At 39.2% G+C, this 23,225-nt stretch overlaps 1 protein-coding gene across 1 annotated transcript in view; it reads right to left on the bottom strand.

Moving 5' to 3' along the window:
* Vps13 (vacuolar protein sorting 13C) overlaps positions 1-23,225 on the bottom strand; it is a 1,164,731-nt gene that overhangs the window by 175,628 nt on the left and 965,878 nt on the right. Inside the window, exons 63-64 of the mRNA XM_080277871.1 lie at positions 5,829-6,055; positions 5,511-5,682 (exon numbers count right to left, since the gene is read on the bottom strand). Of these exons, the coding sequence (XP_080133997.1) occupies positions 5,511-5,682; positions 5,829-6,055 (399 nt within the window). The remainder of the gene's footprint in view (positions 1-5,510; positions 5,683-5,828; positions 6,056-23,225) is intronic.

Below are 23,225 nucleotides of genomic sequence, written 5' to 3'. Positions count from 1 at the left end.
AATCCTATCCAGGTCCTCCTGCAGCATTTTACAGTCTTCCTCAACTTCTAGTCTCTTCAAGATCTTTGCATCATCAGCAAACAGACTTGCATAATTGTTCATTCCATCTACTATATCGTTTAAGTAAAGTAGGAACATTACTGGTGCTAACACCAAGTCCTGTGGGATGCCATTTGTTACTTCCCTCCATCCAGACATCCTGGCCTTTATTACTGTCCTCATTTGCCTGTCTTTCAAAAGTCTCTTATTCACTCCAGGAGATTTCCCTTCAGTCCTCCTATGTGCTCCAGTTTCCACATCAGTCGCTTGTGGGGTACCTTGTCAAAGGCTTTCTCCAAATCTAAATATACACAATCCACCCAGCTGTCTCTCTCCCGTGGCACGTCAATCGCTCGAGTAGAAGCTCAGCAAGTTGGAAGCACATGACCTTCCACTTCTGAATGCAAACTGACTTTCAGCCAAAATGTTCATCTCCTCCAGATATTTCACCAATCTGTCTTTCAAGATTCTCTCACACAATTTTGCGACTATGCTGGTCAGGGACACTGATCTATAATTCAGGGGTTCTTCCTTATTTCCTCCCTTATAAATTGGTACAACATTGGTCCTCTTCCATTCCTGAGGCAGTTTCCCTTCTTCCAGGGAACACACAATTAAACCATGAATCTTAGCCGTCAGTTGTTCTCTGCATTCTGTCAGTACCCAATTAGAGATTATGTCTGGTCCTGGGGCTTTTCTTACATCTTGAGTTTCCAGTAATTTATACACTTCCACATTTATATCTTTTATCACTACATTTCTGGTCACTCCCTCCCCCTTCACAAAATCCCTTTCATTAGCGAGAACCGATTGGAAACATTTGTTCATTATTTCATCTTGCATTGCTGCATCTTTATAGACCTCTCCTTCTACTTGCAGTTTGGTGATTCCTTCCTTTTGTTTCAGTTTGCCATAAACAAATCTATAAAACAATTTGGGTTCTTCCTTACATCTGTCAATTACAGTAAGACTTCACTATAACGGACTAACTGGGGCCCAAGCCAGTCCAAAAAACGTGAAATTCCGATAAAAGCGACATCCGGACTTCCCCTGCTAACCCAGGACTTTTCTGATATATCAGACATTAGTCCGGATTGCATGACCAGTTTTTAAACTGTTTTGGCTACCACTGCTGTATTGTACGGTGTTATAGCTTCACTACATTAATCAAATGGTACAATATATATAATAACTGTACTATACACTGATAAGCATGTCTTTATTTATGGTGGTGAACATACCGGAAGTGGTCAGGCAGTCCAACTGCTTCTGGCTTCATTGGACTTTTTCCGATATACAGTATAGGAATTTAGTCTGGTAGCTCCTTGAATCCAATAAAAGCGAATTCGTCTATTGAAGTCCGTTATATCGAGGTTTTACTGTATCCTTTTTTCAAAGTTTCTTTCTTCCTCTCTACATATTCTTGCATATTCATTTCTAATTCTTTTATATTCTTCCTTTGTTTTGTTATTACCTCTCTTTCTCCAGTTGTTCCATGCCATGTCCCTCTCTATTTCTGCTATCATACAGTTTCTGTTAAATTAATCCTTTTTCCTGTTTTCTTTCCCACTTAATCTTGGCACATATTTTTCCACTCCCGAATTACAGAGGTCTAGAAAGTTATCCCACTTCCTCTGCATCTCTCCTCTTTCTCTGAAATTTCTCCAAACTGCATTTTCAAAAAATTTCCTCAGTCCTGTAAAGTCTGTTTTCCTAAAGTTGTATCTTCATTGCCTATTAAGCTCATCTCTTTTGTCACCACATTCCCTTTTATCATCTGGAACTCAATGACCACATGATCACTTTTTCCTATAGGACAAATATACTTCAAAGATTCAGTTATGTCAGGTTTTTTGGTCTGCAGTAAACCTAGTCTTCCTGGCATGTCATCACCTCTGAATCTTGTCTCTTCTTTGTCCCACTGGGTCATTACATTATTCACTGCTATATTTAACAATATAGTGCCCCACAAATCTTCACTGCTTCCTAAGTCCCAGTCCTCCCAGTTCACCTCTTTACAATTAAAATCACCCATCAGAAGTACATTGTTGCTCTTCTCAAGCACTTTCTGTATATATCTAACCATGCCTGACAACATCTCCTGGTATTCATTGTCATTCCATGCCCTTGTCTTAAAGGGAATATATATTTCTGCGATGTCTCTTGCCTTTCTCTCCAGTTTCTAATTTCATATTTATCACTTTAGCCTTACCCTCTCCCAGCTCCACAGTATCCACATTTATGTTATTTTTCACTGCTATCATCACTCCTCCTCCCATTTTTTCTTTTTTGTCTCTTCTCCACAGTTTGTATTGACCATCTCCCATATGGATATCAATATCCTCTCTTAACTTGGTCTCTACAAAGCACATAATATCTGGTTCATATACCCTCAAGAAATTGTTGATTTCTAACCTTGCCAATATTAAACCATCAACATTAGTATATGCCACTTTCAAACTTTTTTCATTGTTCTTTATTCCCTTTTCTCTCCCTCTCTCTGCCAGTACCACTTCCTCAATTTCTGTTCCATAACTCTCCAATAGAACACTTTCCTCTCTTCCTCCATTCTCTGTTTTTTTTTTTGCCTTTGCGTCCTTTACTAGCTCTTTTATTTTAGCTCTTTCTTCCTCATTTGCATCTCTCCTTATCCAGACATGCATGAACCCCTCTTTGTCTGATAATTTCCATGTTCTCTTGATGATTTCATTTACGATGCCCTGAGACTTAAACTTTAAGTGGCATCACCCTTCCTTCCTCATACTTTCCTAGCCTAAACACTACTTGAATCTCTTCTTGGGCTTCGTTGTTACCCTCCACAACTACTGATACTATCTCTTTAACCTTACTCAGTTCTTTTCTTTCCCTTTCTGATCTTACTGTCATACGTTTTTCTTCTACTCCTGAAAGTACCACGCATTTTTTTCTTGTCTGCTACATCCCTGACTAAAAAGTCTCTTCTTCTAAGTACCCTAATCACTTCCTTCTCCTCCATTTCCTTGCTTTGTTGTTCTAAAATCTCTTTCAAATTTACATTTCCTTCCTCTTGAATTTTCTTCCATCCCTTGTGCTGCTACTTGATTTCTTTAATGTGTTAATCTTGCATCCTTGATTTTGATTCATGTTCATCTAGTTTACTTTTCATCCCCTCCCTTTCTTCTTCCAACCTCTTATTTTCCCTTTCAAGCTTTTTTATTTTATCTGAGACAGATTCGTTACTCACTTTTAATTCTGTAACTTGTCTTTCTTGTTCAGCACTGTGTGTCCAGACACTTTCCAACTGACTGCATTATCTTAATCTCTTTCTCCTGTTCTAAGGTCCGTTCCTGCAACTCTAATTATTGACCATACGTTTTTTAATGCCTGGACATTCTTCTCTGCCATTTTCTCCACTCCTGTTACTCGTGTTTGGTTCAGTTTAGTACTTCCTTTACCTTTATATTGATCAGAGAAGCCTGCAAATTCACCGCCATGTCGTGTGGCAAATGTGAATGAGAGTAACATTCAGACAATCAGATGAGTCAGGTGCTTTTGCAATGTGGATAGTTTCTTTGTTGGACAGTGATAAAAAAATGAAAATGATAATGATGAGAAAGCAGTAAAATTCATGTTTTCACAATTAGTGCAATGAGTGTGAAAAGGTCTTTGTGACTGATCTTTGTTATGAAATGATGGACTCAGGACTAGAATATCTGGCTCTTTAATATTGTAAAGTATCTCTGTGTTGATGTAAGAAAACAGATAATCTAATAATGCGAGCTCAGTTCTTGTGAAATTATACTATCATACAAATTATACAGTTTGGCTGACCTGTTTATTATTCAGGATTGCTGCATTTGCATGTACTAGAGAAATTGTATGCAATCACTCCATCCTGACAATATCAGCATATTTCTGTCCTTAATTGCTGATTACTAATGATACTTTCAAAAACAGTTTCACACTGTGGATTTATTTTAATGACAATGCGCCAAACGTAATTCTTAGTAAAATCTGCGTGATGCTGGGCAGCGATTTTTCACATGTTGATTAGGTTAGTTTTTGCTTGGTCAGTACTGGGGGTTTTCAAGGTTAGGCTTAATGGCAATCCATGGTGGTTAAAATTATGGGGAGTATTGGGGGCGAAACTTCTCGGTTGCGTTAAGTGAGGTTAGGATGCACTGATGTGTTCAGTCGGCAAGTTCGTATACAAACACACTGCCTCAGGTGTCTTAAGGCAGACATATTTAAAATAACCCATCTTTATATAGTATATAACTTTAAAGAAAAATATGGGGCTGCCAGAATCTAACTCCCTATTTTACATGAAAATGTATGTCTCCATTTTGGCACGAATCTGATTCAGCATGAGGTTCTGCATGACCTACCTTGTGCTATATGAAGACGGTACTGTTTTGAGCAAGATTGATTCACCTGTCCTTGATCTTACTGAGCCCGTCATTATTCCTTTGCCCCAAGAGGGGAATAACTCTATAACCTGACCCTTCCCAGATAAGCTCTGCAATTACTACACATTACTGCAAGAGTTAACTTTTTTTTTTTTTTTTTTTTTTTTTTTTTTTTACTGTAAGTGGATTTAAGTACCTGGATCATGAAAGCTTGGAGGGCGAAGTACCTGAAAGGGTACAACAAGGAAGAATGGTTGCTGGTTCTTTAAAACAGAAATAAGAAACAGGAAAGTGAGCATAGAAGTAAAAAAAAGTCGCTGCATGACAGTACTGTATTGTGATACCAACTCTAACGTATGGAAGTGAAGCTTGGACCTTGTTGGAAGGACACAAGTCAAGAGTGAGTGCAGTGGAAATGAGTTATTTGAGAGGAGCATGTGTAGTTATATGGAGAGACAGACTGACAAATGAGGAAGTGAAGGAACATTGCAGTGTGGATGTGATAAAATGCATTAGGAGGAGTAATGTGATACAAAGCGTTAGGAGGAATACATTGAGGTGGTTTGACCATGTGGAGAAGATGGAGAGTGAGAGACTAATGAGGAGAGTGTATGTGAGTCAGGTGGAGGGGGGAGAGGGAAGGGGAGGCCAAGGATGAGATGAAGGGATGAAGCGGAGAGGTATATAAGAGAGACGGGGGTGAGCTGGGATCAGGGCAGTAAAATGGCGGGGGACTGGGCGACCTGAAGGCAATTTGTTTGTGGTCACTCCTTATGGGATTAAGGTGCCTGGTAATAGAAAGATGGATAAATGACTGAATATGTGTAATTTACTTTCATTCCATTTGATGATATTCAATATCAAAAGGAAACTGGTTCATAAGGCAGCTTACAATAGCCATCAGAGAGGCCCAAAACACATTCCCAATTTCAAAATTTAATTCAATCCTCTGAACACTGCTGACGTACAAGAGGCATGAACCCCATCATTTATGCATTACTCCCTGTAAATCATTACCGCATCATCAAATGAATGGGTTACATTAATGAATCTGAAGCAAGGTATAGGTATTAGGTACTGTACCTCCAAATTGCGATTCAAAATGAAGTGACTCTGGACAGCTCCAGAATCTGACATGGCCCTTGATTGTGCCTGGTAGAGTTGGAAGCACTTTTCTAGTTGCTCTGTTTGACTCTGAGTAAATGGACGCTGCTTCTTGCCCTTCATCTTTCGGTTTTCCCAAACCACACCAGAGCTAAGAGGAAAACTTTGTTAGACTTGGGGCAGAAAAATGATTTTAATAAAAGTCATTTATAACCAAAGACACCCATGTAATTCAGAAGTTATCTACAAAAAATATATGGATCTATAAATAACAGACTGCAAGATATGAAAACAAACCTAGCAAGGCTGATGTATGTAACTTCACGTCTAGCACTGTCATCCACCAATGACAACCCAATGCTGTTCAGTGAAATTACAAAATCCTGTTGGAACCGCTCCAATTCAACAGCATTCATAGCTGAGGACACTACATTGGGAACATCAGTAAAAACTAGGCAGCGCTGATTATTTCCCAAGCATGCCACCCAATGTACTTCAGTCCCCTCAATCACTCCTTGGTCATCCTGTGAATAATCCAAGTATAATAATTATAATAATACTGTAATAATAATCATCAGCAGCAGAAGTATCATCATCATCCGGACCTCATTTCCCACCCTAGGGCAGGGTGAGGAGTAGCAACGTCCAGGCAGCTTAAGCTTGCCCAACTCAATAGGCCATGCTTCCATTCATTCATCATTCAAACCAATCTTGGTTCTATTTAAAAAAAAAAAAAAAAAAAAAAAAAAAAATCACCACGCTGGGAGCTTCACATACACCTATCTGATAGAGCCAATCCACATGCTGTCATGTTCAAATGGGGTACCAAATCCCTGGTTATGCGCTTCTCCACACAAAATTAATCCAGCCACCTCTTTCTCGTCAATCCCTTATCCTCACCAACTTCCATATCTCTCTTTCTCACACACTCACCCACTATATCCCTCCACCTATTTCTTGGCCTACCTTGCCTCCTCCCTCCTTCAAATCCGCTCAGATATATCATTTTCACCACTTTATTGTTATCAATTCTCTCCACATGACCTAAAAATATAAGTGTACACTCTCTGATTCTGGTGTCCATAGACTTCCTCACCCCGCATCTTTCATTAATCACATTATTCTGTATCTTTTCCACTCTCTGTACTCCACATACATTTCTCAGCAGTCCCATCTCCACTGCTCTTACTCTTGACTTTTCATTTTCATGCCACACCATAATTGCACATCTTTATCTTAAAGTTGGCACTAACACTCCTTCATGTAAACTTCACACAGCTGTAACACTCAAGCCTCTGTTTCTTATCAAGGTCTTCATGGCACCAGCTACTTTCCTTCCCTGTGTCACTCAACTTTCCACTTCTTTTCTACATTTTCCTCTCTTTTCTATCACTGTATCCAGGCATATGAACTATCCCACCAATTCCAGTCTCACTCCATTCACTGGAACATCACACATATGAACTCTCCCACCAATTCCAGTCTCACTCCATTCACTGGAACATCACACTGGGAGTCACCTTCTCTCTCAATAACCATCACTTTACTCTTTTCTACATTTACTCTTGAGGCACAACACTCACAGACATGTTCAAAACTCTGCACTAGTCTACCAAGCTCTTGTCAGTATTTGCAAGTAGCACTGCACCATCAGCATACAACAAATTTGAGATATTCCATCCATCATCATTCATTACCAATGCCATCTCTCTTTCCATTACCGGTATTTGTTTCTGCTTCTTCATCACTCAATTCATTTATATATATATATAATACTGAACAACCATGGAGACATCACACAACCTTGTCAAGTGCCCACACTGATCGTGAACCAATCATTTAGATGCCCATTTACACTTACACATGCCTCACTACCATCATAAAAACTCTTGACAGCACCTAGCAGCTTACCATCTACACTGTACATGAGCAAAACCTTCCACAATCCTTCTCTGTCTACTTTGTTGTATGCTTTTTCCAGATCCATAAATGCCATAAACACCTTACGGCCCTTCTCACAAGCCTTCTCATCTATCTGTCTTACTGTAAATATTTGAGCCACACATCCTCTGCCACTCCTACAGCCACCCTGTTCATCACTCACTAGGACTTCTGATACCTCTCATACTTTCTCTATAATAATTCTTCCATAAACCTTCCCTACCCTACAGCATCTATCTCTGCATAAACCTCATCAAGATATAGTGGAAATTGAAAGATCCATATGGTTGCACAATGGCAGAGGGCGACGGAGGTTTGTTTACACATGGTGAAAAGGAATTTTAGGGCTTCTCCGAAGACAATGTGGGAAATGGAAGTACTATGTTGAACCAAAAAAGAGTAGCTGGAGTAGAGAAAACAGCGGAGACGAATGTCCAGGAATTAAAAAAGGTATGGGTAGTAATTAGAGAATTACAGGAACGAACCCAAGAGCAGAAGAGAGAGATCAAGGTTCTACGAAGTAAACTGGAAAAGTTTGTACACGCAGTGTAGAGCAAGAAAGAGATGTCACAGAATTGAAAGTGAGTAACGAATCTGCATCCAATGAAATAAAACAGCTCAAGAGGGAGAATAAGAGGTTGGAAGAAGAAAGGGACAAGATGAAAAGTAAACTATATGAGTATGACTCTAAGTCAAGGATGCAAGACGAGCACATTAAGGATAACAAGGAACAACATAAGGGGTGGAAGAAAATTCAGGAAGACGGAAATGTAAATTTGAAAGAGATCATAAAAAAACAAAGTAGGGAAAGGGTGGAGAAGGAAGTGGTTAGGGTACTGAGAAATAGAGAAGCGTTAGTCAGGGATGTAGCAGAGAAGAAGGGTGTAATAATTTCAGGAGTAAAAGAACAACATATGACATTAAGATCAGAAAGAGAAAAAGAAGAACTGAGTAACATTAAAGAAATAATATCAGCAGTTATGTAAGGTAACAATGAAGCTCAAGAACAGACTGAAGAAGTGTTCAGGTTAGGAAAGTAAGAGGAAGGAGGGGCGAGGCCATTGAAGGTAAAGTTTAAATCCAAGGTAATAGTAAATGAAATCATCAATAGAACATGGAAATTATCAGACAAAGAGGAATTCAAAAATGTTTGGATAAGGAGAGATGCAAATGAGGAAGAAAGAGCTAAAATAAAGAAGTTAGTAAAGGTAGCAAAGGCAAAAAACGAACAGAGAACGGAGGAAGAGAAGACAGTGTTTTATTGAAGAGTTATGGATCAGAAATTGAGGAAGTGGTACCAACGGAGAGAAAGAGAGAAGACGGTATAAAAAACAAAAACAAAAATTTGAAAGTGGCATATATTAATGTTGATGGTTTAATATCAGCTAGGTTGGAAATCAATGACTACTTGAGGGTTCATGAACCTGATGTTATGTGCTTTGTAGAGACTAAGTTAAGAGAGGATGTTGATGTCCATATGGGAGATAGTAAATACAAACTGTGGAGAAGAGATAGAAAAGAAAAAACGGGAAGAGGAGTGATGATAGCAGTGAAGAACAACATAAATGCAGATACTGTGGAAATGGGAGAGGGAAGGGCTGAAGTGATAAATATGAAACTAGAAACTGGAGAGAATGGTGGGAGAGATTTGGCAGTAGTATATGTTCCCCCTAAGACAAAAGCATGAAATGATGATGAATACCAGGAGATATTGTCAGACATAGCTAATTATTTACAGAAAGTGATTGAGAAAAGCAACAATATAATTTTAATGGGAGACTTTAATTGTAAAGAAGTGAACTGGGAGGAATGGGACCCGGGAGGCAGTGAAGATTTGTGGGGCATTATATTGTTAAATATATCAATGAACAATGTGATGACACAGTGGGTCAAAGAAAGGACAAGATTCTGAGGTGAGGACACACCAGCAAGATTAGATTTACTGCTAACCAAAGAACTCAATGTAATAGAATCCTTGAAATATCTTTGTCCTATAGGAAAAAGTGATCATGTGGTCACTGAGTTCCAGATGATAATAGGGAATGCGTTGCCAAGAGACGAGTTTTATAGGCAGGGATGATACAACTTTGGGAAAGCAAACTTTACAGGATTGAGAAAATCCTTTGAAAATGCAGACTGGAGAAAATTCAGAGAAACAGGAGAGATACGGAGGAAGTGGGAAATCTTTTTAGACCTCTAAAATTTGGGAGTGGAATAATATGTGCCAAGAGTAAGGGGGAAAGAAAACAGGAAAAAGGAGTGGTTTAACAGAAGGTGTATGATAGCAAAAAAAGAGAGGGACATGGAGTGGAACAACTGGAGGAAGAGAGGTAATAACAGAACAACTGAAGAATATAAAAGAACTAGAAATGAATATACAAGGATATGTAGAGAGGAAGAAAGGAACTTTGAAAAAGGTATAACAGACATGTGTAAGAATGAACTGAAACTGTTTTATACATTTGTCAATGGCAAACTGAAACAAAAGGAAGGAATCATCAAACTGAAAGTAGATGGAGAGGTCTATAAAGATGTGGCAATGCAAGCTGAAATAATGAAGAAACGTTTCCAGTCAGTTTTCACTAAATGAAAGTGAGTTTGTGGAAGGGGAGGGTGTGACTAGAAATGTAGTGATGAAAGGTATAAAAGTGGAAGTACAGGAAGTGTGTAAATTACTGGAAACTCAAGGTGTAAGGAAAGCCCCAGGACCAGATGGAATCTCTAATTGGGTACTGAAAGAATGTAGAGAACAACTGGCAGATAAGATTCACAGCTTAATTGTGTGTTCTCTGGAAGAGGGGAAAGTGCCTCAAGAATGGAAAAGGGCAAATGTGGTACAAATTTATAAGGCAGGAAACAAGGAAGAACCCCTGAATTATAGACCAAAATCCCTAACCAGCATGGTTGCGAAACTGTGCGAGAGAATCCTGAAAGATAGATGGATGAAATATCTAGGAGAGATGAATATTTTGGCTGAATGTCAGTTTGGATTCAGAAGTGGAAGGTCATGTGTTTCCAACTTGTTGAGCTTTTACTCAAGAGCAATTAATGTGCTACAAGAGAAAGATGGTTGGGTGGATTGTGTGTATTTAGATTTGAAAAAGGCCTTCAACAAGGTACCCCACAGGAGGCTATTGTGGAAACTAGAGCATACAGGATGACTGAAGGGAAGCCTCCTGGAATGGATGAGAGACTTTCTGAGAGACAGACAAATGAGGACAGTAATAAAGGACAGGATGTCTGGATGGAGAGAAGTAACAAGTGGAGTCCCCCAGGGGTCTGTGTTGGTGCGATTAATGTTTCTGATTTACGTTAATGATATGGTAGAGGAAGTGAACAGTTATGCGAGTCTGTTTGCTGATGATGCAAAGATCCTGAGGAAGGTAGAGGCAGAGGAGGACTGTAAAATGCTGCAGGAGGACCTGGATAGGATACATGATTGGAGCCAGAATTGGGAAATGAAATTCAATGTAAAGAAGTGTAAAATATTGGAAATGGGTAAAAGTACCAAGAGGCCATCACTGAATTATTTGATGGGTAATGAACCAATCACAACACCGAGAGATGAGAAAGACTTGGGAGTGCCGGTCCAGGATAGTTTGTACATATTAACAAGTTTGAGAGATGTATAAACTTCTGACTAATGTAAGAGTAGCATTTCATTACATAGATGAGGAGATGATGAAAAAATTAATAGTGGCCATGATCTGCCCTAGGTTAGAATATGCAGCAGTACTGTGGTCCCTTCACAAAAAGAAATATAAACAAGATTGAAAGAATACAAAGAACAGCAACTAAGATGGTCCCCAGTTTGGCAGATCTGTTGTAGAGAGAGGCTGGAAAAGCTGGATTTGCCTTCCTTAGAGGAAAGAAGAGAGAGGGGCGACATGATTGCAGCATTCAGGACCATGATGGGAGTAGATAAAACTGACAGAGAAGATCTGTTTTTATGGGATAAGAGAGTAACGAGAGGACTTGGAATGAAACTGAAGAAGCCAAGCTGCTTGAAGGATATCAAGAAATATAGTTTTCCTTATAGATGTATAAACCTGTGGAATAACCTGGACAAAGAGATCGCCCAGTCTAAAAACTTAAACGAGTTTGAGGCAAAATTTGACATACTGAGAAACAGAAACGGGACCTCACGAGCGTAGCTCATTTCCTGCATATCACAACTAGGTAAATACAACTAGGTGAACACACACACACACACACACACACACACACGAACAGCCGGAGAGAGCAGACGTCCCAGCCATCGCTGCTAACCTTAAGTAGTTTCAGGAATTTTGTCTGTCCTGTCTCCTAAGGTCTTGTTTTAAATTTAAAATAATGAAAGTTAATAGACTACCAAAAATGTAAAGATTTATTGGCTAGAGTATACATGAATGTTTGTAGTTTTTTTCGGTAACAGCTGTTTTGGTACTTAACCAACATCAAACATGGCCGAAAATGTAAACAATGAGGGACTCGAATTTCAAGGATTTGATACAAATACCAATGTCATGGACCTGGTTAAAACATTAATTATGAGGATTTGTGAACTTGAAAAGAAAGTAGAGAATCTACTGATAAAGGATGTGTCTGAAAATACGGAGACTACCATACAGAGTCTGATCCAATCCAATGAAACAGCGAATGAAGAGATTAGAAACTTGAGGCGTGAAAATGTTGAATTGAGGAGGAAACTAGAAGAGAGTACTAATAAAACGGAGAAGGTGAGTAGTGTATTAGAAGAGCATAAGGCAAAGTGGGCACACGTAGAAGAAGAACAGAAAGAAGTGGTCAGCTTAAGAGAGATCATCCAGGAAGAAAGGGAAATGAACAAGAAAAAAAATGGAAGAAAATGTAGCGAAAATACTGAAGAAAAAAGAGAAAATAGTGAGAGAAACTGTAGAAAGGAACAGATGTGTGGTAGTATTTGGAAACAGGGAAGAGGAAGAAAAGGTTAGGTTCGTAAGACTCGAGAGAGACACGAACCTGGTGAGAGGAATATTAGGCAAGATTGACCCCGAAGGAGACAAGTGGGTACAAGAAATTGAGGAAGTAAGGAGGATAGGGCCTTATAAGAAAGGGGAAACAAGACCAATGAGAGTCAAGTTTACATCAGAAAGTGTAATAAATGAGATACTTAAAGTGACCTGGAAATTAAGCAAAGAGGCGGGGATGCAAAATATTATAATAAGAAAAGATCTGAATGAAGAAGAAAGAGAAGTTTTAAAATCATTAAAGGAAGAAGTAAAGGAAAAAAATGATAAGAGGACAGAGGAAGAATGTAATACTTTTTTTTGGAGAGTATTGGATATGAAAGTAAGGAAGTGGTATTTAAGGAAACAGAAGTGAAGGAAACTAAGGGGGATGGCTGTGAAAGATCAGAAGTTGAGGAAGTGGTACGGACAGAGAGTAGGAGAGAAGAGGGTATTAAAAACGTCAAAAATAATTTGAAGGTGATATATACTAATGTTGATGGTTTCACATCGACAAGGATTGAAATTAACGATTTCTTGAGAGAACATGAACCTGATGTCATGTGCTTTGTAGAGACCAAATTAAGAGAAGATATTGATGTTCATTTGGGAGATGGTAAATACAAACTGTGGAGAAAAGACAGGAAAGAAAAAAAGGGAGGAGGAGTGATGATAGCAGTGAAGAACAACATAAATGTAGATACTGTGGAAATGGGAGAAGGCAGAGCTGAAGTGATATATATGAAATTAGAAACTGAAGAGAATGTTAGGAGAGATATGGCGGTAGTGTATGTTCCCCCACAGACGAGAGCATGGAAGGATGACGAATACCATGAGATGTTGTCAGATATGGCTAGCTATTTGCAAAAAAACAATTAAGATAAGCAATAATATAATTTTGGTGGAAGACTTTAACGGTAAAGAGGTGAACTGGGAGGAATGGTACTCGGGAGGCGGCGAGGATTCGTGGGGCACTACATTATTAAATATAATAATGAATAATGTGATGACGCAATGGGTCAAAGAAGAGGCACGGTTTCGAGGTGAGGACACACCAGCAAGGTTAGATTTACTGTTCACCAGAGAACCCGATGTAATAGAATCATTGAAATACCTCTGTCCTTTAGGAAAAAGTGATCATGTGGTCAATGAGTTCCAGATGTTAATAAGGAACGTCGAGCCAAGAGACGAGCTTCATAGACAGGGAAGATACAACTTTGGGAAAGCAAATTTTACAGGATTGAGAAACTTTTTTGAAAATGTGGATTGGAGAAAATTCAGAGAAACGAGAGATACAGAGGAAGTGGGATATCTTTCTAGACCTCTATAATTTGGGAGTGGAAAAATTTGTACCAAGAGTACAAGGGAAAGAAAACAGGAAAAAGGAGTGGTTTAACAGAAGGTGTATGATAGCAAAAAAAGAGAGAGATAAGGCGTGGAACAATTGGAGAAAGAGAGGTAACAACAGAACAAAGGAAGAATATAAAAGAACAAGAAATGAATGCACAAGAATACGTAGAGAAGAAGAAAGGAATTTTGAAAAAGGTATAATAGACAAATGCAAGGATGAACCCAAACTGTTTTATAGATTTGTTAATGGCAAACTGAAACAAAAGGAAGGAATCACCAAACTGAAAGTAGAAGGAGAGGTCTTTAAGGATGTGGCAATGCAAGCAGAAATAATGAACAAAAGTTTCCAGTCAGTTTTCACTAAAGAAAAGGAGCTTGTGGAAGGGGAGGGAGTGACTAGAAATGTTCCGATAAAAGATATAAAAGTGGAGGTACAGGAAGTGTATAAATTACTGGAAACTCAAGATGTAAGGAAAGCCCCAGGACCTGATGGAATTTCTAATTGGGTACTGAAGGAATGCTGAGAACAACTGGCGGATAAAATTCACAGTTTAATCGTATGCTCACTGGAAGAGGGGAAAGTGCCACAAGAATGGAAGAGGGCAAATGTGGTACCAATTTATAAGGGAGGAAACAGGGAAGAACCCCTGAATTATAGACCAGTGTCTCTAACCAGCATTATCGCAAAATTGTGTGAGAGAATCCTGAAAGACAGATGGATAAAATATCTAGAAGAGATGAATATTTTGGCTGAATGTCAGTTTGGATTCAGAAGTGGAAGGTCATGTGTTTCTAACTTGTTGAGCTTTTACTCAAGAGCGATTGACGTGGTACAGGAGAGAGATGGTTGGGTGGATTGTGTGTACTTAGACTTAGAGAAGGCCATTGACAAGGTACCTCATAAGAGACTAATGTGGAAACTAGAATATATAGGAGGACTGAAGGGGAAACTTCTGGAATGGATGAGAGACTTTTTGAGAGACAGACAAATGAGGACAGTAATAAAGGATAGGATGTCTGGATGGAGGGAAGTAACAAGTGGAGTCCCTCAAGGCTCGGTGTTGGCGCCAGTAATGTTCCTGATTTACGTAAATGATATGGTAGATGGAGTGAACAGTTATGCAAGTCTGTTTGCTGATGATGTAAAGATCTTGAGGAAGGTAGAGGTTCAGGAGGATTGTAAAATACTGCAGGAGGATTTGGATAGGATACACAATTGGAGCTGGACGTGGGAAATGAAATTTAATGTAAAGAAATGTAAACTATTGGAAATGGGTAAAAGTACCAGGAGGCCATCACTGAATTATTTGTTGGGTGATGAATTAATCACAAAAAGGAGAGAAGAGAAAGATTTGGGAGTGCTGGTCCAAGATAGTTTGTCACCAGAAAAGCATATTAACAAGATAGTTGGATAGACTTACAAACTATTGACTAACATAAGAGTAGCATTTCATTATATGGATGAGGAGATGATGATAAAATTGATAGTGGCCATGACCTGCCCCAGGTTAGAATATGCAGCGGTAGTGTGGTCCCCACACAAAAAGAAAGATATAAATAAGATTGAGAGAATACAAAGTACAGCAACGAAGATGGTCCCCAGTCTGACAGACCTGTCATACAGGGAGAGGCTGGAAAAACTAGATTTGCCTTCCTTAGAGGAAAGGAGAAAGAGGGGAGACATGATTGCAGTGTTCAGGACCATGGTGGGAGTAGATAAAATTGACAAAGATCTGTTTGTATGGGATAAGAGAGCAACAAGAGGACACGGAATGAAATTGAAAAAGTCAAGCTGCTTGAAGGATATCAAGAAATATAGCTTTCCTTATAGAAGTCTTGACTTATGGAATAGCCTGGACAAAGAGATCATCCAGTCTAAAAACTTAAACGAGTTTAAAGCAAAATTTGACTTATTGAGAAACAGCGACGGAAACCCACGAGCATAGTACATTCCGTGTATATCACAATTAGGTATATTAGGTAAATAATTAATAATATTTGGAATGACTTAGACAAAGAGGTGGTGCATGAGGAAAACATTCATGTGTGTAAAGATAGACTTGATAAATGTGGATATGGAGACAGGACAACACGAGCATTACTCAATTCCTGTATACTACAAATAGGTAAATACACACGTACATTGTAGCCAACTCCTCTACAAACCTTGAGTGGTTTTTCAGGAATTATGACTCCTTTCACCATTCATTATTCTCTAAAGTTTAAAGTATTGTCAGTTAATACTGTCTGTCAAAAATTACAGCCACTGTCAGTAAATAACTTTGTATATATATGTTTAATTCTGGTAACAGCTGATTGTAGCACCAACAAACCAGGCCGCCAATGTCAACATTGAAGGACCTGAATATCCAGGATCTGACAGTGAAACAAATGTAATGGCGTCGATTAAAACATTGAATATGAGAATTAGCGAACTTGAAAAGAAAGTGGAGGATCGAGTATCAAGAAATATGTTTGAAATGACTAAAAACTCTATACAGAGTCTGACACAGGCCAATGAAAAAGCAAACCAGGAGATCAAGAATTTTAAAACAAGAAATTATTGAATGAAGGAGAAAATTGGAAGAGAACAGTAATAAAACAGAGAAAGTGAGTAGATTGTTTGAAATGCAAAAGGCAAAAAGGGCACATGTGGAAGAAGAACAGAAAGAAGTGGTTAGCTTAAGGGAAATTATTCTGGAAGAAAGGAAAATGAACAAGAAAAAACTGGAGGAATATGTAGTAAAAATATTGAAGATGAATGAGAAAATAGTGAAACTGTAGAAAGGAACAGATGTGCAGTAATATTTGGAGACAGGGAAGAGGAGGGAAAGGTTAGATTAGTGAGACCTGAGAGAGTCAAGTGAGAAAAATACTGGGCAAGATCGAACCAGCAGGAAGCAAGTGCGAAAAAGAAATTGAGGAAGTAGGAAGGATAGGGCCAACATAAGAAGGGAGAAGCAAGAACAATGAGATTTAAGGTGTCATCAGAAAGTGTAGTAAATGACAAACTTATAAAGTGACCTGGAAACTAAGAAAAGAGGCAGGAATGGGAAATATTATAAAGAGAAAATATCTGAATGAAAAAGAAAAAGAAGCTTTAAAATCTTTGAGGGAACAAGGAAAAAAATGACAGCAGGACAGAGGAAGATTTTTTTTTTTTTTTTGATAGATATAAGAGTAAGGGAGTGGTATGTAGGGAACTAGAAGTAAAGGAAGCAAGGGGGATGGTTGTGAAAATGGAGAAGAGAAGAATGAATAAGACAAAACTGGGACAAAAAAGCTAAAAATCATGTACAGTACTGTAGATGGATTATTATCTAAGAAAGGGGAAATTGGAGACTATGTGCAGTAATTGGAATGAAACCTGGAATTATTTGCTTGGTGGAGACCAAACTGCCCTGGGATGTTGATACGAAATTATTTGAATGGAACAATGTAATGTGTGGAGGAAGGATCTTTAAAGAGGGGAAGTTTGGGGGTGTGATGATTCTAACCCACACTGACATAAAAACAAATACAACAGAAATTGAAAATACAATACCATGTCAGAACTTTTGGGAATAGAAATAGAGGATTGCTATGGAGAAAAAATAGATGTAACAGTATTATATATGCCACCCCAAATTAGGGCAGGGACAAAAGAAGATTATGAACAGCTGATAAGAGAATCCATTATAACATTAACGATGTTAACTGAACAAAGAAATAGAATAATAATTATGGGTATTTTAACTGCAGAGAAGTTGACTGGGAAAGTCTGGATGCTGGGAACAATGATGAATCATGCGGAAATAAACTGATGGAAATGGTGATGGAAAACACGTTAATTAATTAAAGAATATACAAGAATTAGAGGAGATGATAAACAATCAAGCCTAGACTTAGTATTCACAAGGGACCCAAACGATGTGAAAATCATAACCTACCAATGCCTCTTTGGTAAAAGTGATCACCTGGTTGATGAGATAAAGTGGCAGGAGTAAAGCATGGAGAAAGAGATGAAAAACACAGAGAAAAGAGATACAATTATGGAATGGCAGACTTTGCTTCATTAACCCCTTAACTGCTGGGCGTCACTTTCGTGACGCTTGGGAGCAAGGGATCATACTGCAGGGGGTCACTTTTGTGATTCTGTGTTATTTTGAATTCGCTCGGGCTTTCAAGTGGTGGCTTGTATCATCTATCAGTACTGCCAATGTCCAAAACAAGTCAGCACTCCTAATCTCATCTGTACTCCCATCCATTGTTGACAATTTAGCCATTTCTCCCCGTTCTTGACTCCCCTCCCTACCTCCCCTCCATTACCCTCTCCTCTCGCCTGCCCGGCCGTGCTACGCTAAGTAAATCTTCCCTGGAATTTTCCACTGATTTCATCCATTGAAATAAGCCCTATGCCCTATTCTTATACCAAATAATATATACAAAAAAGAAATAAGGTAAGTGAGAGTGCCATACACCTGGAATTGGCTAATTATCACCTGACAACACCTGACGTGCACTCGTTCGCTAATTTTCGCTGTTTATTTCCCCTTGAAATATGCTGTATAATCTATTCTCGTAATAAAAATATATATAAGAAAGGAAGGGAGAAGCCTAAGTGATATTTACATTCACCTGTAACTACCTAATTATTGCAGGCCACCACACTGTATTTTATGCCAAGTAAATCTTCCCTGGAATTTTCCACTGATTTCATCCATTGAAATAAGCCCAATGCCCTATTCTTATACCAAATAATATATACGAAAAAGAAATTAGGTAAGTGATAGTGCCATACACCTGGAATTGGCTAATTATCACCTGACAACACCTCATGTGCACTCGTTCGCTAATTTTCGCATATGCCGTATAATCTATTCTTGTATAAAAATATATATATGGAGGGAAGGGAGATGCGTAAGTGATATTTACATTCACCTGGAACTGCCTAATTTATTATGTATTGTCTAGATTTCCTGCCAATCATTTCATAGCTATATATTAGCAGCTGTCACAAGGCTGACGTTGGCAGTATTGCACTCCCCATAGGCAGGCCACCAGTATCAGTTTACTGTCGTCTTTCAAGGTGAAAGTACGTCGGATTTGCGCCTGTCAAATTCCGCCACTTTTTAGCCCCATGCAAAGGGCCCTGTGACCTCTACCCCCTACTAAACCTCGTGTGGAAAGAGGTAAAGGGCTGACAAATGATAGAGAGTGACTACAATATTTCTGGTGAGTAAAACAGTGCAAGTGGAAATGTAAATACAGTAATGTGTAAATAATGCGTAAACAGCAAGTGAAAGCAATGAATGTAAATATAAGTGAACAGTGGAAAATAGTTTTATAAGTTACTGCAAGTGACAGTGCATAACACAGTGTAAATAAAACAGAAATGTAAATAATGTAAATAAAATAGAGAATGTAAATAGAAATGTAAATGAGTAGTATTATAAGAATACGAGTATATATACTAGGAGTAATGAAAGTGAAAGTTTCACTCTAGCATGTATAAATACTATGATATGTAAGTGAAGGTGAAAGTGACATTCACTCTCAACGCTAGTATACACGACGAGAAAGTGAATGCTACGTATTTTACTGAAAGAGAAATTGAATGCCTACAGTGACAATAAACTACTATTACTGAAGGAAACTTATGGATAAAGACTGTAGATATATATAAGTGTTATAGTGTAACAGAAATATAAAGTGTGAGGGGTTTTATGAATAATAAATGACAGAACACCAGCAGCGAACGATCAGAAGAAAGAAGGTCATACGCCCTCGTAATTTTCATTGCTTTCACAGTGTTTTTTTTTTTTTTTTGGAGTATGGATTCCAAACTATTTGAGAATCATAGAATAGTGTTTCTAGTGATAATAGCAGGCTGTGGTAATCATATTACGGGTTGTCGGGAAGTGTAAAGTGGAGACTTCATTACCCAACTACAGAGGTCTCCACAAGTCCTACGGTACTCGACGAAGGCTCAACAAACATCCCAGGAGAAAGCTGAAGGTATATGCCATATGCATATGTAATTTTAATATTCTAGGACTAATAACTGATTTTTGGCAAATATTTTTAGAGAGTCTGTCGGAGCGCGAATATGCCCGCGGGAGCCACAAGTCAAAGCAAAACAAGCCTGCGGTTTAGGGGTTAAGGAACTTTTTCCAAAGTACAGACTGGAGCAAAATGAATGTGATCACAAATGCTGATGAGAAATATAAATTTCTGATAAAAGTTATATAATATAGGAGTCTGTAAATATGTCCCAAAATTTTCCACAGCAATGGTAAAGAAGAAAGAAGGGTATAACAATAGGTGTAAAATGGCACATGAGGCAAGAAACAGAGCATGGAATAAAGTGCAAAGAAGGTACAGGGAAAGGGCCTGGGAGGAATACAAGAATGTAAGAAATAAACAGTGAGGGTGGAGAAAGAGGAAAGATGGAAATATGGAGATGAAACTTACGATGCAGAAGATCTGTCAGAAATACTGAACAACAGGCTGCAGTCAGCCTGTATGTTAGAAGAGGAATTTAATGAATCTGAAATGGAACCCAGGATGACAAGAATGGCAGAAATTGCAGTTGACATGAATAAGGTGCTACAGGTGATGAGGGACTTGGATGTGAGGAGAGCAACGGGGCCAGATGGAGTGGCTGGATGGGTCCTGTAAGAATGTGGTGACCAATTAGTGTGACCTGTTTATGTCATCATTAAGAGCTCTCTGGAAAATGGACAGTTGCCTAAAGACAGGAAAAAAGTAAATATTGTGCCAATCTTCCAGGGAGGAGACAAGGATGATCCACTCAATTATAGACCTGTTCCACTTACCAGTGTTGTTCATAAAATCTGAGGGAAAATTATTATAAAAACATGAATTAAGTATTTATAAGAAAATGAAGTGATAACACCAAGACACTTCCGGTTTTTGGGACGGAAGATCTTGTGTTACTAACCTATTAAGTTTCTACAGCAGGGTAATAAATATCATACAAGAGACAAAGAGGGGTGGGTAGATTGTGTCAATCTAGATATCAAGAAAGCATCTGCCAGGGTTCCCTATAAGAGCCTGCTGTGGAAGTTGAAGACCTTTGGAAGAGTGCATGGGAAACCATTAAAGTGGATGGAAGACTACCTGACAGGAGGGTAGATGAGAACAATCATAAGGGACAAACTTTCACAATGGAAAAATGTGACCAGTGGAGTACCCCAGGGCTCTGTCTTAGCCCCAGTAATGTGTCTGATATATATAAACGATTTGCCAGAAGGTATGAATAGTTACATGAGCATGTTTGCAGATGATGCTAAAATCATGGAACTTATGAAATGTATTGATAGTTGTAAAGAACTGCAAGAGGACTTGGACAAACTCCACAGCTGGAGCCCGACTTGGAAAATGGATTTCAGTGCCAAGGAGTGTCATGTATTAGAAATGGAAGTGAGTGAAAGAAGACCGAATTGGACAAATAAACTGGGCAATGAGATCATTGGTAAATGAAAAGATGAGAAGGACTTGGGAGTGATTATTCAGGATGACTTGTCACCAGAAAAGCATATAAACAGAATCATTGGAGGCACTTGTGGATTACTGACCAACATGAGAGTGGCTTTTAATTATTTGGATGAGGAAATGCTGAGGGTGTTGATAGTGACCATGATAAGACCAAGACTAGAGTATAAGGCTGTGGTATGGTCGCCTCATATGAAGAAGTATATTGATAAACTGGAGAGGGTTTAACAGATGGGATAGCATACCTAAGGAAACTGACCTACATGGGGAGACTGGAGAAACTTAAGTTACCAACACTGCACAAAAGAAGGAAAAGACGAGACTTTATCACAATATTCAGAAATGTAAGAGAACTGGAAAAGGTGGATAGAGAGGATCTTTTTGTGTTGGACGATGGAAGAACAAGTCGTGACTTCAACCTGAGGAAAAGTAGATGTCTTAATGATCTTAAAAGGTTCAGTTTCCCGAATAGAAGCATAGGTACTTGGAATTACTTAGACGAGGAGGTGGTGCAGGCAAAAAACATTCATGTGTTTAAAACTTGACTGGATGAATGTAGATATGGAGACAGGACAACATGAGCTTTGCTCAATTCCTGTATACTACAAATAGGTAAATACACATCCTCCTGCCTGAATTTGAACTCTCATTTCCTTTCCTCATTCTACATCTTTCACATCCTCCTCCACCTCATTCTCTCTGTGTCTCTTCCTTTCCATCCTCATGTACATTCTTCACACTCTCCCTCTTTTTTTTCCCCTTCTTTCCCTCCTCCAATCTTCCCTCTCTACTTAGTCTTCCTGTCTCATGCTTCTCCCACTCTCTTTCCCTCCTCGAATATCATTTTCTTCCCTCCCTCTCTCTTCTTTCCCTCCCTCTGCTTCTCACAGCTTCTTGACTTCCCTCCTTTCCCCTTCTTTTCACCCTCTTATTCCTTCTCTTCCTCTCTAGTCTCTCTCTCTTTCTCCCTCTGTTTTCTTCTCTCTCCCTCATTTTCTCCCTCTCTTCCTCCCCTGTTTTCTTTTTCCTCTCTTTCTCTTCTTCTCACACTTTATCTTCTCTCTCTCCCTCCCTCTTCTTCTCGTGTTTTCTTTCTTTCTCTCCCTCCCTCCCAGTTCTCTCTCTCCCTTCTCTCCATTTCTCCCACTGTTTTCTTCTCTCCCTTCACATTCTTCCTCTGTACCTCCCTCTCTCTTCTTTCCCTCTCTTTGCTTCTCAAACCTCCTCCCTCCCTCCCTTCCTTCTTCTTCTTCTCAAACTCTCTTTTTTTCCTTCTCTTCTTCCCAATTCTCTCTCTCTCCCCCTATGTTTTCATCTCTTCCACTCACTTTCTCCCTCTCTCCCTCCCCTATTTTCCTTTTCTTCCTTCCCTTTGTCTTTTTTCATTCCCTCTGCTTCATCTTCCCTCCCTCTCTCTTCTCATTGTCTCTTTCATTCCCTTCTGCCCTCCCTAGCCTCTCCATCTCCCTTTGTTTTTTTCCTCTCCCCCTCGCATCCTCTCTCTCTCTCCTGCCCCCATATTCCTTTTCTTTCCACCTCTCTCTTCTTTCACTCCCTTTGTTTCTCATGCCCTCTCTTCCTTCCCTCCCTCTTCTTCTCGACCAAGTAACCCTGACCATTTAGTAGGGAGGTGGACAACCATTTTTGCTCTGCTGGTGGGTTAGGTCCTATTACCAGCATGCAGCTCAAGGCTGGCTGGGCAACTCTGACCATTCGGTGAGGAGGCAGACAGCCATTTTCACTCAGCTGGAGGGGAGGTGGGGGTTGGGGATGGAGGGAGGAGCAAGATAATGGAGGGAGGACAGAAATAGCCTCGCGCAACGCTACATCCGCATTTGGAAGCATGCATTTCAAACCAAAGGAGCAGCGGAGCATTCAGACTAGTGAAGCAATGGCCATTCGGATTGTGGGATTGTTCCCTAATTTCTTTTGTTTGGTG

Source organism: Coenobita brevimanus, chromosome 71, assembly GCF_032717465.1.
Source record: "Coenobita brevimanus isolate Jiangsu-jjx chromosome 71, ASM3271746v2, whole genome shotgun sequence".
Lineage (NCBI taxonomy): Eukaryota > Metazoa > Arthropoda > Malacostraca > Decapoda > Coenobitidae > Coenobita > Coenobita brevimanus.
Note: the sequence above shows the minus strand (reverse complement) of the source record. Positions and strands in the feature narration are given on the sequence as shown.